General features: G+C 36.6%; 1 protein-coding gene across 1 annotated transcript in view; it reads right to left on the bottom strand.

Moving 5' to 3' along the window:
- Positions 1–455: 455 nt before the first annotated feature.
- LOC101895856 (uncharacterized) overlaps positions 456–16,787 on the bottom strand; it is a 90,699-nt gene continuing 74,367 nt past the window's right edge. The window contains exons 5-8 of the mRNA XM_059130235.1: positions 16,531–16,650; positions 8,940–9,129; positions 1,632–1,678; positions 456–686 (exon numbers count right to left, since the gene is read on the bottom strand). Of these exons, the coding sequence (XP_058986218.1) occupies positions 456–686; positions 1,632–1,678; positions 8,940–9,129; positions 16,531–16,650 (588 nt within the window). The remainder of the gene's footprint in view (positions 687–1,631; positions 1,679–8,939; positions 9,130–16,530; positions 16,651–16,787) is intronic.

Here is a 16,787-nt window from a genome sequence, read left to right as displayed (position 1 = left end):
AGCTCGGCGATATAGGAAGATCCGCATATACTTTCCTATGTGGGACACCAATATTTCGAGGTGTTACATAATTTTTGGCCCAATCAAACTTATAATACCCCCAATACATAGTGTTGTAGGGTATAAAAATTACTGGATATGTTTTGGAGTTAGGGACTGACATAATACCTTCCAAGATGTTCCTTTTATTTTTTTGGATCTGAAAAAATATTACAGCTACATAAAACTTAATGGTCTATATTTCCTTTATAACGTCTGTATATATAGCATTACATATACATATATCATTTTCCATAATATTTTACAAAACTTATGCTACAAAAAAAAAAAAAAATAATATTATTAAACACACACAGTTATTCATTTTTCTGTGCGAATTCAGAAAATTGCAATATTTCCGCATCGCACACACAAAATTATATATAAATATTGCATGCAATTTTTTTGATGATATTTTACGTATGCATGATATAAAATTTTGGTGTTGTTGTATCCAACATTAGTTTTGTCTGCAAACATCCAACCACATTGGTTAGCTGTGAAAAGTTGGTTACGTTGAATTCGTTTGATGTAGCAAAGATGCTGTTGATGGATTTCGTTGTGGTGGAGAGGTTGATGGTAAGAGGGTTGTTCTTTTGGATTTCCTGGTATTTGGTGGGATAGGAAAGATAGTTGCAATGTTGTTGCTGTTGTTGTAAAATAAATAAATTATGTTTAATGGCAAGACTTTGTTTATGGCAAAGCTGCCATATAACATCTGTGGGAATAGCTGCTGCTCGATGTTGGGGAAGAATATTTGCATTGTTGGAATGTGTTGTTGTTCTACTTCTGTTGCCGGTATTAAAAATAGTTGCCACTTGAATTGTCATTGTTAAATTATAAGTCTCGTTTACGCTTGTTGTTCCATTGCATGCCACTTGATGTTGCACATTGTAAAAATTCTGATGCTGCTGTGCCAATTGCACAGATACTTGACGGTGCTGTTGCTGAAGCAATTGTTCTTTTTTATTGTTGATTAACTTTATTTGAAAAAATGTCTCTCTTAACAATAACATTTTATTCGGTTGTTGTTGTTGCTGCTGCTGTTGTTGTGCTTGTTTTTGATCGCCATCTTCTTTGTCTTCTTCTTCTCCAGCTTTTGTGTCTTTATAACAAATTGTTGCCACTTCACTGAACATTGGACCACTTATAGCAGCAGGTCTTTGTTGTTGTTGTTGTTGCATGGACTCTGGGTGTTGCACATACTGCAATTGTTGCTCATCTGATGGCATTTTATGTTGTTGTTTTTGTTGCTCTCGTTGTCGTTGTTGTTGTAATTCTTTTGTCTCCATTTTATGTCGTCGCTGTTGGCCAGTGTTCTCTTTGTTCAGTTTGTTGCAATTTTCATTGTTTGCCATTATTGTCGTCGTCGTCGATGTTGTTGTTGCTGTTGCTGTTCTTGATGCTCCCATTGCTGTTGCTGTTGTTGTTTTTGTACGCCTTGTTATTTTCCCATTGAATGCCAAACAATTGCTTATTTTTTCATTTATTGTCTTTTGGCCAAAGAATAATTGCAATAGTTGTTGCCGAACACCATAATAGAGCAACAGTGAAAGTGTTGTTAAACGTGGCCAAAAGCATGAAAGGCATGCATGCAAAGTGGATGAACCGCCGCTGGCATTCAGCGATGATACATCACCTATAGCCCCACCGAAAAACAACAACGGATATTCACGTACGTACGACATCCAGCCGGGCAGCATCGTCGCAGGACAGTCAGGCAGGCAGGCAGCAGTCAGACGGGCGTAGGGCAGATGGGTAAATAAATGAAAGTAAAAAAAGACAGAGAAGAAGAAGAAAAACAAGTGAAAATATGAATACAACAACAGAGATGACACAAAATGGCGAAATGAGAACACATTGTAAGCTGTATCAGTAGTGTAGTAGTAGTGGTGTTCCAACTACAACAATAACACAAAAAAGTGGAATTTAATTTAATATTTATAAAGCACAAAGATCCGTTTTAATTTGATGCTGCCGCTTTCTCTCTCGCTTGTTTAATGGGCACACACATACATAGCTATCATGTGACCCAGAAAACTCGCCTTGATAAAAAAAGCGCAAATATGGACAACAACAAACAAATTGGAACACATTTTAACTTTTGGCAATGAAGTGTTACAAAAAACAAAAAAAAAAATACAACAAAGATAAATAAAAGAACACTCCAACACCGAAACAAAGGCATAAACAAAAGTCAGTGTAATAATTTTTATATCAACTAATTTGACCGGGTCAATGCCTGTGGCACTGAATTGCAACTTATTTTTGTATTTTTTTCTGCGTTCACGGGAAGCTTTTGTTGCTGCTATCAACCATGACTAGGAGGCATTGTATTGTAATATTTGTAAATTTAAAATTCAATAAGAATTTTTACAGATAAATTTTCTAGAGCAAATGTTTCTTGAGGGTGAGTCCCAATTTAATAAAATATCTATTGACTACAATTTCGCAAATGAAAACTTAAGAATTTTTGAGGTCTAGCTGATTGAACATCGAACTATAAGATTTCAGAACAGCCTATCAGCTTCGAAAAGAGGTAAAGATTGGGGATTGAGGTACTTAGCATAGATAGGTTTTAAAAGACACAGATAGAGAAATCGCTGAAAAGGTGTGGCCTGAGGATAAAGAGTTTATGACGATATTGAATGTGTGAAGTACATGATTTTAGGACAATTTTTTTTCGAAAGTCTTTTCCTGAAAGTCAAGGTTCAGTAGTACTAAATCCACTAACTTCTTTAGCACTAAAACCAAAATTTTTGAGAAGACCCTGAGTGCAAATGTAATCATCTGATGCAACTTTCTTCAACACCAAAGCAAGAATCCTTTCCGAATATAGCTTTATATAATAGAAAATTGAGAACCGTACAATGTCCCGCAACCCTGAGAAGGAATTGACCGTTTTGAAATATGAAACAAGTAAGGAACAAATATAAAAACAGATACGTTCGGCAGGACCAAACTTAATACTAATACCGTCCACCATTTGGAACAAATTTTAAAAACTTAAAAAAAATCCGTAAGAAAATCACATTATAATTTTAAGAAGTAAAATAGCAGTAAGTTCGGCCTGGCTGAACTTTGAATACCCTCCGCCGTTTGGAAATTTCCAAAACAAAAAAAAAAAACAATAAATAAATAAATAAAATAAGCTAAAAATTCTGTTAAAATAGTAATAATACGAATATAGCCGTTCCATTGGGGTCTATAAGATGTGGACCTGCATAAGCCATTACATTATCTAGATACGAAACTCGAAAAAAACAGTGAATAACGTAGCTAAAATCGTCAAAATGCCGAATTTAGGGAGCTACTGATATATTGGGCCTATACGAAGACTTGGGTCTGCAAACGTAATTTTGGCTGTAGTACTAGGGAGGTACCGTTATATCTGAACCTACATGGACAATTTCTATACGAAGACTTAGGTCTGCAAACGTAATTTTGGCTGTAGTACTAGGCTGTAGTACCTACTTCAAATTCATCAAATACAAAATTTTAAACCACTTCGGTGAATAATGTCCCCCTAAAATCGTCAAAATATTGAATATCGGGAGGTATCGTTATATCTGGACCTACATGGACAATTTCTTGTCACAGGCTGTAGTACCTATTAGGAACTTCAAATACGAAATTTCAAATAATCTCGGTGAATATTATACCTAAAATCGTCAAAATACCGAATATAGGGAGGCACCGTTATATCGGGACTATACGAAAACATGGACCTGCATACACAATTTTTTTGGCAATGATTGTAGTTCCCATTACGAACTCTAGATAGAAATTTTAAACAACTCCGGTGAATAATGTTCCTTCAAAATCGTCAAAATATCGAATATCGGGAGGTACCGTTGTATGTGGGTTATACGATATCGTGGACCCATATCTCTTTCATGGGGTAAAGTGCTTTGAAGAAACTTCTAGTATGTATTTTTAGACAATTCCATTGAAAAATGTAGCTAAAGGGAGGGAGGTACCGTTGTATGGGGGATATACAATATCTTCGAAGGGGTAAAGTAATCAGAAGGAACTCCTTTTGTGGATTTTTAGGCAATTTCATAGACAAATTTAGCTACTATCATTAAAATACCGAATATCGGGGGGTGCCGTTATATAGAGGCTATACGATATCGTGGACCGATATAGGTCATCTTCGAACTTGACCTGCATTCAGAAAAAAGACTGATCTGTTCAAAATTTTAGCTTCCTATCTTTATATGTTTTGACTACAGCACGATTTCAACAGACGGACAGGGCTAAATTGTCTTAGAATTTTACGCTGATCAGGAATATATATATAACAAAATTATTATTACGATGAGTTACAAAAGTAATGACGAACATAATATACCCTCCATACTATGTATGGTGGAGTGTATAAAAATTAAGATAATCAGGGTTACTGTTTTATGGTGTAGTACGAAAATGTGCATCTTTACAGCCTATTATCGACAAGAGAAGGTGGTACCCATTGGGAACTCTAAATTTCGAATTTGAAATAATTCTGCAGAAAAGTGTGGCTAAGATCGTCAAAATACCGTATATTGAAGGTCCCAAATCGCTAAATTCTCGTCGGATCTGGATATTACGGGAATCTACAAGGATACTGAAGGCAACTACTTCATGGGACCTAAACAAGTACTCAGACAAGGATGTGTAAGAATATTACTAAAAAAGGCTTTAATAAGTAGTCAAATGAGAACACACAATAAGGCGATATGCTACTATTGCACTAGAAATTACCTTAAGGGGAACAAGGTCAAAAATCTGCCAGTATATGGGAAGATACAACTGTTTCTTCATTCTTAATTAATAGATATTTTGTTTTCAGTCTCCTCTAATAGTTTCTTAGATATTTTTTTTGCACACTTGCTTTCTTTGATTGGAGAGAGTGCCCGGCATCCCAGATCAAGGCCATGGATAAAGACTCTTAAAGCGCGAACTAATTAAGGAAGGTAGTTCGTTTGTAATTATACCCTACGCCACACTATAATACAGGGTATTATATCTTAGTGATGCAGAAGTAAACAAAATAAACATATAGCTCCTTTTGATGATCTCCAAAGAATCATATTCTGAGTAGACCGTCTGTCTAACAATTTTTGTAAACAAAAGTCAGTTTGCATTTATTAACCAATTGAGAGGAAATATTCCACAAATCATTTTCTTGACCGTATATATACCTTCGTCCCAGTTCAATTTTTTGCTATATGCGTAATACTCCTCTAAATTGGCTGAATTTCTGCGAATGCATACATATGTTTTATCCGATTTGGTGTTTAAGTCCCTCACATTAGTAATTTGCACATCACAACAATGATGTTTGGTACCGGCTATCAGATATAGTTTAGAATCTATATTAAAGTATATTATGAAACAAATGTAAATTTCAGCCCAAAATTTTGGCACATGTGACCATTAAGCCTTGAAGCCGATTTTAATTTTTTTGTGCTCCAAATTTGTAATATAAACCCATATAAGATGGATTTTGCAGATTCAACCGAATTTAAGTTGGAAGCAAATAGCACAGTTGGTGAAATTTTGTCCCGGAATATCTATAGCTCGAATATATTATTATGCTGTCCGAATACATAGTATAGAGTGTATATTAAGTTTGTTATTCCATTTGTAACTCACCGAAACAATCATTTTAGAACCACTTTCTAACTTTTAAGTCATACTGTCTAACGGAATACTTCAGAAATTTTGGTATTTAGAGTTTGGAATGAGATTTACCTCTTGTGGCAGAACTTTGTCTATATAAATCTAATTTTTCGTTTAATTTTTTGACACACGGAATTCTTTAATATTCAATATTTAGAGTTTATCATATGTTCTGCAGAACATTGTCTATATAGGTCCACGTTTTCCTTCTCATATTCGGTATTTTGGTGATTTTAGCCTTAGTTTCTAGCGGAATAGCTTACAATCTAATATTTACAGTTCATAATGGATTCTATCTCCTGTAGCAAAACACTGCATATACAAGTCCACGTTTTCGTATAGCCCCAATATAAACAGATCGGTCCAAACGTACTTAATTTATTTTATTAGTTTAATTTCAGCCTTCTCGAAGCCATATCATTCCATAACAATGAATTCGTGAATTCGTAAAATTTGGTGAAAATTAGTTCCTTCTGGTTCTAAATTATAACTGATCTAATATCATAATACGCACTCAAACAAGTTAATACACACTCACACAGCCTTGCGTTATATTATTCAAACTGTTGACCCTTTATGGGGGAAGTTCCGAAGAAGTGGCCCAATTTTGTCCATTTTGTATTTGAACTGGTCGGTCTGATATAAATGTTACAACGCACCAGAGTTGTGCTCTGGTACCAAGTTTGAAAAGAATCGCTGACTCGTTCGTAAGTTATGAGATACATAAATACCGACAATTGTGATGTGGCCTATGTGGGGGATGTGCCAGAAGAAGTGAACAGATAGTTTCCATTTCGTACCAGATCCCTTAGTGAAAATATTAGGGCGTGTGAAATTTGAAGGTGATGAGGCACTTATTACATATTTTATAAGAGAGACGATTATTCACAATTTTGACCTTTTGTAGGGGAGGTACCTTAAGGAGTGAACTTATATGTCCCATTTCCACATTGCATCTTGTGTTGATACAAATATGGGGATGAGATTTGAAGACAATAGGACTTTTATTTCACATTTTGTATTAATTATAATTAATCAAACTTTTGACCTGCTGTGGGGGAGATTCTTGATGGAGTTGTCCAATATATTCAAAATTTGCTCAAAAATTGTCGATCTTTTCTTGTCCTATGAAGTAAGTTATTATCTGTGAAAATCTGGACCTTTTGTAGGGGAGGGATTAAAACCCGATATTTCTATGAGGCACGTTTAACTGTGGTAGGGAAAATGAAAGATAAAGGAAAAAAAGAAACAAAAGTTTTTGTTCAATTTGAAGTGTAGACGACCTGAAGGATTTCTCTATAGACGACCAAAATGGTGTCTATATAGACGACCTCACCTAAGGGTGCGATGAAAAAACTGCAACCAATTTCAGAATGCTGTCATTTCTAAGCCACTCGTCCGGCAACTGTTAAAATTATTCCAGTAATAGCTCATTATATCACTTACAAGCGTACAAAAGCATTTTGGTGAAAATTTTTCAGAAGAAAAGTACTTCGTGATGGAATTCAGGCGTGATAGTGATTTCCTTATATTTGGATGGAAAACTACAAGTGGCTATCGTTAGAGCATTTAAATTTGAATAAATCTTTTGTGTCTCGTATCATCGCTCGTTGCTGTGATACTGGTAGCGTAGCCCAAAGTTAAGGAAGCGGACGGAAGAAAACAGCAACATCAGCAGAAATGTTTCGAAAAGTAAAGAAGCAACTTGATCGAAACCCGCGTCGAAGTGGCCGAAATATGGATCGTGAGCTGAATATATCGCAATATTCCATTCGGCAAATATTGAAAAATAAACTCGGCAAAAATTTCGAAAAAAGTGCAAGAACTTACACCGCAATAGAAGGAAAATAGACTCAAAAGAGCTAAAGAGTTGCTTCGCTCGGCCGAAAGTGGTAAACTGCCGATTTAGGTTTTCTCCGATTAGAAAACATTCGTTGTTCAGCAGTTTGTAAACAAACAAAATGATCGTGGTCGAGGTCAGATCAAATGTACACCTTCGATTGGCCATCAGAACTCAAGCGCCGGCCATGGTGACGGTGTGGACCGCCATAACAGCCGATGGTCGCTCTCGGCTCGAATTAATCGACCGTGGCATCAGAATAAATACCGCCTTGGGGACGCCTTGGGAACGCAAACATTTCAGCCACAGACCTTGGACATTCCAGCTGGATTCAGTACCATCGCACTCAGCACGCGGTTACAATATGAGGTTCCCCGCTTCATTTCATGCGCACAATGGCCACCAAAATCTCCGGATACCAATCCGTCTATTGTGTCTGGAGAATTTTGGAAAGCAATGTTGGCACTAAAAAATACCAAAGTGTTGATCACTTGAGGCAAGCGCTTCGCGGGAATGGGTCAAAATACCGCAAAGCAACATTCGCGCAACGTGCGACGGCTTCGTTGGTCGTTTGATGGCCGTATTTCGTGCCAAAGATGACGTCCCTGAAGGACGTCTCCATAGACGACCTGAAGAAGGGCGTCTCTATAGACGACATGAAGAAGGGCGTCTCTATAGACGACATGAAGAAGGGCGTCTCTATAGACGACATGAAGAAGGGCGTCTCTACTGACGACCTGAAAAAGGGTGTCTCTATAGACGACCTGAAGAAGGGCGTCTCTACAGACGACCTGAAGAAGGGCGTCTCTAAAGACGACTTGAAGGGCCGTCTCTAAAGACGACCTGAAGGGCCGTCTTTATAGACGACCTGAAGAAGGGCGTCTCTATAGACGACCTGAAAAAGGGCGTCTCTATAGACGACCTGAAGAAGGGCGTCTCTATAGACGACCTGAAGAAGGGCGTCTCTATAGACGACCTGAAGAAGGGCGTCTCTATAGACGACCTGAAGAAGGGCGTCTCTATAGACGACCTGAAGAAGGGCGTCTCTATAGACGACCTGAAGAAGGGCGTCTCTATAGACGACCTGAAGAAGGTCGTCTCTATAGACGACCTGAAGAAGGGCGTCTCTATAGACGACCTGAAGGTGGTCTCTATAGACGACCTGAAGGTGATCTCTATAGATGACCTGAAGGTGGTCTCTATAGACCTCCTGAACGACCTAAAGTGTGTCTTTACAAACGTCCTTAAAGCAATTTTTTTTTTTCTTTCCTTCAAAGTGTTAATAATATTTTTTCAATTAAATCTTTGGATCTCTTCTCCTTTTGCACAATATTAAATTAAATTCCACAAAAGCCTTCGAAAAAACTGAAAATAATTATATTTTTCTTCTTACCTTTGATGTGTGTCATATATGTATCGGAGCGATCAATGACATTATCCTCATCATCCATATCAAAATAATCATCTGAGAATGTGTGCACCACATTGACATTGCCCGACTGTTTGGTGGCATGGCGATTTTCTTCAACAGACTTTTCCGTGGATTTCCAATAAACATCGTGGATGTGGGCTGTACAGCGTATCTGGAAATGAAATAAAAATACACAAACACACACACATTAAAAGAATGTCATTAATAAAACGTACTGCAAATGGACAAAAAAAAATTATAGCCGTTTAATTGATTAAGAAAATCTGATATGGAGCCTTGGTTTCGGGGCGCAAAGAAAAAGCTAGCAAACGGCCACGACAAGTGGACATAAAAATGCCCAATAATCATTGAAAGTCATCTCAACTGACTGGCAAATGGCTTTTTCAGATGACCATTGAAGAAATGTTATTCATTGACGATTATCATTAAGTCTCTTGCTCCCCTGGACAACGCACAATCTCAGTTGTCTTAAAGAGGATAATTTAAATAATCAGATCCATTGCACCCAATATCTTGGATGAGAAACTGGAGAAACGTGGCCGTGCTACCAGCCATGAATATCTCCATTTCCTTTTTGGTCATCATTATGGTAAACATTTTATTCATCATCCTCATGGTAGCTGTTGTTATTTCTCAGTTTCTGGTTGATGTTGTTGTTGTTGTTTATTTTTGACTTTCAATGAATGACAGTCATATTTACCACTTGATGTGGTTAAACGCAGAGAAAATGATATAACGCCATATTGACTTATGTGCGTGTGTATGAGTGCATGGTGTACTTATTTATTTTATATGAGAAAATGTCGGTGGCAAATGAGATGAAGATGTTGGCAGCAAATGGAAAAGTACATTGGGGTGAGAAAACTGGGAAGGTTGGGAAAGTTTAAAGAAGCCATTCAATACATATTCTACCAGAAGACAGGAATAAAATCTCTTTTAATTTGAAAAGAATAGGGACATATTCTTATCCTTAGGGGAACCTTAAATTTGAAGTAAATCAGTTGGTAAACTAATTTTGAAATGGGAGGTTACCATTTAATTTCCAATATGAGGAAATCCATGATTTGAATATGGAAGTACTTTTAACCATTATGACAAAACGTGAGCCATTGTTTATAATATTTTGTTTAAGGGAATATTTGCCAACTACGAAGAAGAGATCCTCGTACTGAGAACTCGAAATGCCAAATTACAGCTCGTTCCGTTTAAAGTTGTAAAGGTATTCTCTGACAGGTACAAATTTAGCATATAGTAGGATGGATGTGCCAAATTTCAGGTAATTTGGATTGATATTGGCCATTTAGTGCACAATTAACCCGAAATCGGTTGAACACATATATATGGGAGCTATATCCAAATCTTAGCCGATCTCGATAAAATTTGGCAAAGGTAATTTCGAGATCTATAAGATATCTGATACCAAATATTATTCTTGGGGAGGGCATAATACGAATATGAGGGATATAAACACCAAATCGGATAAAAAATATATGTGGGAGCTAAAGCTATATCAGAGCAGATTTTAACTAAATTTGATGTACTTGCTTCTAGAATGAATTCGGTATGATGTGCCAAAATTCAGGTCATTGGGACTGATATTAGCTATATGGTGCACAATTAACTCGAAATCGGTTGAAGACATATAAGGGAGGTATATCAAATCTGAACCGATCTTGATCCAATTTGGCAGAGATATATATCATTTTTATGGGGTGCATATTACGAATATGAGCGATTTAAATACAAAATCGTATGAAACCTATATATATATATATATATATATATATATATATATATATATATATATATATATATATATATATATATATGGGAGCTATAGCGGAATTTCCTCGGAAGTGTTAAATTTCTGGTCATTTGGACTGATATTGGTCATTCATTCTATACGACTACATGAACCTGCGTTTGTCATAATCCTTAAAAAATTGGTTATAATGTCGATAAAATCAAAATACCGAATATCGGGAGGTACCGTTATCCGGAGGCTATACGAAGACGTGGATCTGCACAGCCAATTTTCTGTCGTAGGCTGTAGTATCCATTACGAACTTCAAATACCAAATTTGAAACAATTCTGGTTAAAAAAATTACCATAAAATAATTAAAATACCGAATATCGGGAGGTACCGTTATATGGGGCTATACGAAGAGGTGGACCTGCACAGATAATTTTCTGTCTTAGGCCAATACCAAATTTGAAACAATTCCGGTGTATAAATTCGCTAAAATCATCAAAATACCAAATATCGGGAGGTACCGTTATATGGGGGCTATACAAAGACCGATTTTTACATGTTTTTACATGTTTTTTTTAATTTTATTGAATGAAAGCAAAAAATGTCGGAAATAGCATCAAATTTTAGAATAAGTTTAGATTTGTTCGAATTGGTCACGTTTGCCACGAATTATCGCCATTCCCGGCGAAGCGCTTGCTTGAGGTGATTGACACTTTGGTATTTTTTAGTGCCAACCTTTCTTTCTATCCAAAATACTCCAGACACAATAGTGCAACGGATTGGTATCCGGAGATTTTGGGGGCCATTGTGCGCTAGAAATGAAGCGAGGAACCACTATGTGGTGTATGGTATAAAAATCACTGGAAATGTTAAATCGTCATAGATTTTTCGACTTCTTTGGCTTTAAAATCATATACCACCATTTATTCATTATTTTTTCCATCCCACCCTTATACACCTCACCACATTTTCATTAACTTATCGACGTTGAAGTTGTTGTCTTATATCACTGCATTTGCAAACACGCACACACAATCACCAATATATATGTATGCTGGTGTTTGTGCAAACACTTTGCCATATTTCGGTGCGCAATTATTTACATATATGTGTGTACGTATGTTTGTATGTAGTTGTGTGCGGTTTCTGTTAAGACCAGATGACTGTGTAAGTAATTATGAGCATCAAGATGCTCATGAAAGGCCATAAAACCTCTAAATCAATAATTGTGGGAAATTTTACGCCGCTATGGAGTATAGGAGGGACAACGTGAAATTTGGTTATAAAAGCTAAAATTTTACGAATATGTTGGTTTTCAAATCTAGTATTAATGTTAGTGCTTGATACAATATTATTATCGAGTTAGAGGTAAGAATATGAATTTTGGAAATTTTGACAAGACATGTGATCATATTTTATCCGATTTCATGAGACCAAGACTACCTCCCTATATCAACTCTATGTCCCCAAGTTATTTCTTGTACCAAATGTCAAGATATTCACGTAACACCAATTGTTACATATTTTTTCGAACATTCCAAAAATTGTAGTTATATCTGTCCTACACCCCTTCAGTGACCCTTAAATTTCGAATTTCAGAATTCTAGGTTTATCCTTTTGACCAATACAATGGATTCAGGGTTTGGTACCCTTCTAGTACGAATTTCAGCCTTATCTCACCCCTACACACCAACATTGGCTCACACTCACTCATTATTCCACACCTTCATATATACATGTATATTATTTTGTTGTCTACACCTAATACCGAATTTAGAACCACTTGGTACTTTTCAGTCACGTAAGTATTAATTTCCAAAAAAAAAACCTCTTCATATCTCCACCCTACACAGCAATATCGACCATAATTCAAATTTAAGCGCCATTGAGTAACCTTCATATATCTACAGTGGGTATTTCCAAAACCAGCTACACGACTCAACACTACACACTGATTCTTACCCCAACACCGAAATTCAGAAATCTAACTCGATCCGTAAAATCAACACTAAATGTTGTACCATTTATAGCCTTTGTACCAGATTTGGTACAAATTTCCATAACTTCTTACATCATCCAATAGAAATCTTATTTCCAAATTTCAGGTTTTCAATATTTAAATTGTACCAATTTCCAAATCTACCAGCACACCACAGCTCTATAATGCAATAGTAGTCTTATTTCCAGCTCAGCATTCCAGCTCAATCGGTTCCCCCCAAATTATTTCCAAATTTCAGGAATTCAATTTTTTCGGTTATTCGAAAATTTAATTTTTACTAAATTTAGTACCATTCAGTTCACATAAGTCCAAAACGACCAACATACAGCAGCCCTTCAATGCAATAGAAATCTTATTTCCAAATATCAACATTCCAGCTCAATCGGTTCACCCAAATCGAAACTGTACCAAATTTAGTACCATTTAGTACACATAAAGTGAAAGTTCCATAAGTACCTGCATCATACATTAGAAATCTTATATCCAAATTTCAGGATTCCAACTCTAACGATTATTCCAAAATTCATTTTTTACCAAATTTAGTAACATTTAGTATGAAAAGTACCTCTACACCCCAATCCTACAATCCGCCTGTAAATTTCAGGATTCCAGCTCCATACCTTCCATTTCATTCTAATTTTCAACTTCTTAACTCTAGCCGTTCACATATTGCGAAACAGTACAAAATGTAGTATATTTTAGTACTTTTCATACACTTAAAGCGCAAAATAAAATGTTTGATACATTCATCATACACTTCATCAGTGATCCTCATTCCAAATTGAAGAGCTCTAGCTCCACTAGTTCGTCAAATACCAAGGGTGCCATATTTAGTACTTTTTTGTACTTTTCCCACCGTTCTGGTACAAAGTTAAAAAAAAAACCTTTTGTGACACTTTGGACCAAGAGTGGCACTCACCCAAAATTCCAACATTCAATTTCAGTCCAGCATACTGTCAGGTTTGACTATTGCTCTTTGGGTAGCACTAGTATTAGCAGACCACACAGGGACGCATAGTTAACTACAGACCGACCTATCGCGTTAATAGTGGCCAAAACTTTTTCCTCGCTAGCATGACAGTGCCGCTAGTTGGCGCCTTAGAACGTTATTTCTACTTTTCATTTTATCGCAGATATCGATAGTCTTGAATCGTAACTTTTATACCCTTAGCCATATAGCTAGAGAGAGTATATATCATTTGATAATTCCAAAACCTGTCTCATCGGAATAAAGATATTAGACCCTAGCTCACTTTGGACCAAATCCGTTTTAAGACATTTGGAGTCGATATAGCGATGTCCGTTCGTCCGTCTGGCTAGGTGGTGCTCACGAAGACAATATTCGATTTGGTCAAACTTTGGCACATCGTAATATTATTATTATTAAACTTATATCGAGTTCGGAGATGGGCAATATCGGTTCATTCCTTCTGGTACCTCCCCACAAAAGGTCGAAATTTTTACAAAAAATCTTTAACTGTACCGAAAGAGAAAGGATAATCCAATTTTGTACCAACTTTGCAAATCCTAATATTTGCATCAGTGCCATGTCAGATGCGAAGTTGGAATACGTCGGTCCACTCCATCAAGTACCTCCCCCTAAAGGGTCAAAATCTTGAATAATTATAACTTTTTTTAAATATGATGTAAAAGTCGGTTGGTCTCTAAATTACACACATTTTAATTAGCCAAAAGTCAGGTGTGAAGAGGAAATATATCGGTCCACTCCTTCTGGTACCTACACCACAAAGGGTCAAAATTTAGGATATCCATCACCCATAAAACGTGAAATTATTATCCGATTCCATTCCAGCTTGTCACATCTCAATATTTCTATCAAAACAAGATTAGTTATATAGATGGTAGAGATCGGACCATTCCTTCTGGTACCTGCCCCACAAAGGCTCAAAATTTTAAATACCCAAAACGATAAAAATAAATTCCGAAATAAGCATCCGGTTCTATTTATATTTCACTCATCCCATTTTTTCTACCACTATAAGATATACTGTGAATATTCACTTCTCCTGGTAGAATAAGTTAAGACTTGTTCGAATTGGTGACCTTTGGCACGAATTATAGCTGTCAAACGACCAATGAAACCGTCACACTCTGCCCGAATGTTGCTCTGCGGTATTTTGGCCCATTTCTGGCGAAGCGCTTGCTTGAGCTGATCGACACTTTGGTATTTTTTAGATCCAACCTTGCTTTCCAAAATACTCCAGACACAATAGCCCAAAGGATTGGTATCCGGAGATTTTGGTGGCCATTGTGCGCTGGAAATAAAGCGAGGAACCTCATTTTTCTTTCGACCACTGCGACGCGAGTTTCGATCAAGTCGCTTCTTTACTTTTCAAACCATTTCTGCTGATGTTACTGTTTTCTTCCGTACACTTCCTTGACGTCGGGCTAGGCTACCAGTATCACCGTAACGAGACACAAAAGATTCACTTGTGGTTTTCCAGCCAAATATAAAGAATCACACTATCTCGCTTGAATTCCATCACGAATAACTTTTTTTCTGGAAAATTCTTGCCAAAATGCTTTTCATCTGTCGCTGTCACTGGAATAATTTTAACAACTGTCGGACGAGTGGCTTAGAAATTACATCAGTGTGGAGTTGATTGCATGTTTTCATCTCATCCTGTATAGTCTGATCTAGTATTGCTTAATTCTTCAAATTTTGAAATTAAATTCGTGATCTGGTCAAAATTGTCATCCCTCCGAAGGGTTTATTATGAGACTTCCACTTGATTGGTTGTACAAATATTTTAACTTGTCATGGAACTTTCCATTTGTTAAATCGAACATTTTCTCCTTCTTTTTGAAATCTCTATTTACTCAAGCCTCTTAGACCTATCTTATCATCGCATGAAATAAAAATAACCAAGTAGAAGATTTGTCCTCAAACGGATATAATTATAACCAAAACAAAAGCGCTGGCAACAAGGCGCAAAAATTACAATTAACCATAAAATGTTACCATGGACGTGTCACGGATTCCAAATGGACAACAAAGGAGTTGAGTTAAAACAAAAAGGCGGTCATAAAACAATTCATTGGCCATAGAGGACATCTGGTCGGCCGGCCGGCAGGCCAGGCGGTCATTTGGCTAAACGACAAAAATAATGCAGCACCGGACAACAATAACAAACAATTAAGCGGCAAATGTAATGTTTTTTATTGCCTACATGGAATGACTACTAAAATGGCCCAGTGGTCATGCGGATGGCGATGACAATGACAACGTTTGCCCAAAACGAAACCTCGAGATAAATGTCGTCTAATGAATTTCAATGTTTAGCATGTACAATTAATTACTTAATATTTAAAACACAAAGGAGCTATGGGAAATACTCCACACCAAAGGCCAGGCTATGGAACAGATTTAACAAGAGCTAAATCTTGTCGAACAAAAGGATTTGTTTTTATTAGCCAAATGGTTGGCTGGCTGGTGGAACCAAAACTTTACCAAATTGATATTTCCTCTAAGCCTCTTTGTCGTTCTGCCATAACCAGCAGGTAAATAATGGCCCACAACTCGATGGGGTGCAGGTTATTTTTGCATTGTGCGAACCCGTAATAGTTCGACATTTATCACTTTTAAATGGAAAAAGTTGCTACTTTTTATAGGCTCCACACGACTGTTTTAGGTTTATGGCCACCAACCATGCCCCAACTAAGACTTTTAGAACTTAGTCAGAATGGTGGCTTGGTCTGCTGGTTCCATTTATTGGCCATACCTTGACAATCATGGGCTAATTCAACTTTTATGGAGATTCCAACTCTCGATACTTACTTTTAATTTGCCATAAATAAAATGTTGTGGCGTTACCACAAAATGTATGCCCGATATTACTGTCTCCATTTCACGTGCGTCCTTTAACGGCTTGTAGTGTTTAATGTGCACCGGATTTGTCTGCAAAGAGAATGAATGGGAGAAGAAGAACAAGAACAAAAGTTAGTATTAAGGCATCGCAAGATAAAAGTGTTAATTAAAAGTTAGTTGAAAAATAACTGTAATTAAGTTAATGTTTAGTATTAAACAATAATATG

This window comes from Musca domestica, unplaced genomic scaffold (genome assembly GCF_030504385.1).
Source record: "Musca domestica strain aabys unplaced genomic scaffold, Musca_domestica.polishedcontigs.V.1.1 7, whole genome shotgun sequence".
Taxonomy (NCBI): domain Eukaryota; kingdom Metazoa; phylum Arthropoda; class Insecta; order Diptera; family Muscidae; genus Musca; species Musca domestica.
The sequence above is the reverse complement of the archived record's forward strand: the minus strand, read 5'-3'. Positions and strand labels throughout refer to the sequence as shown.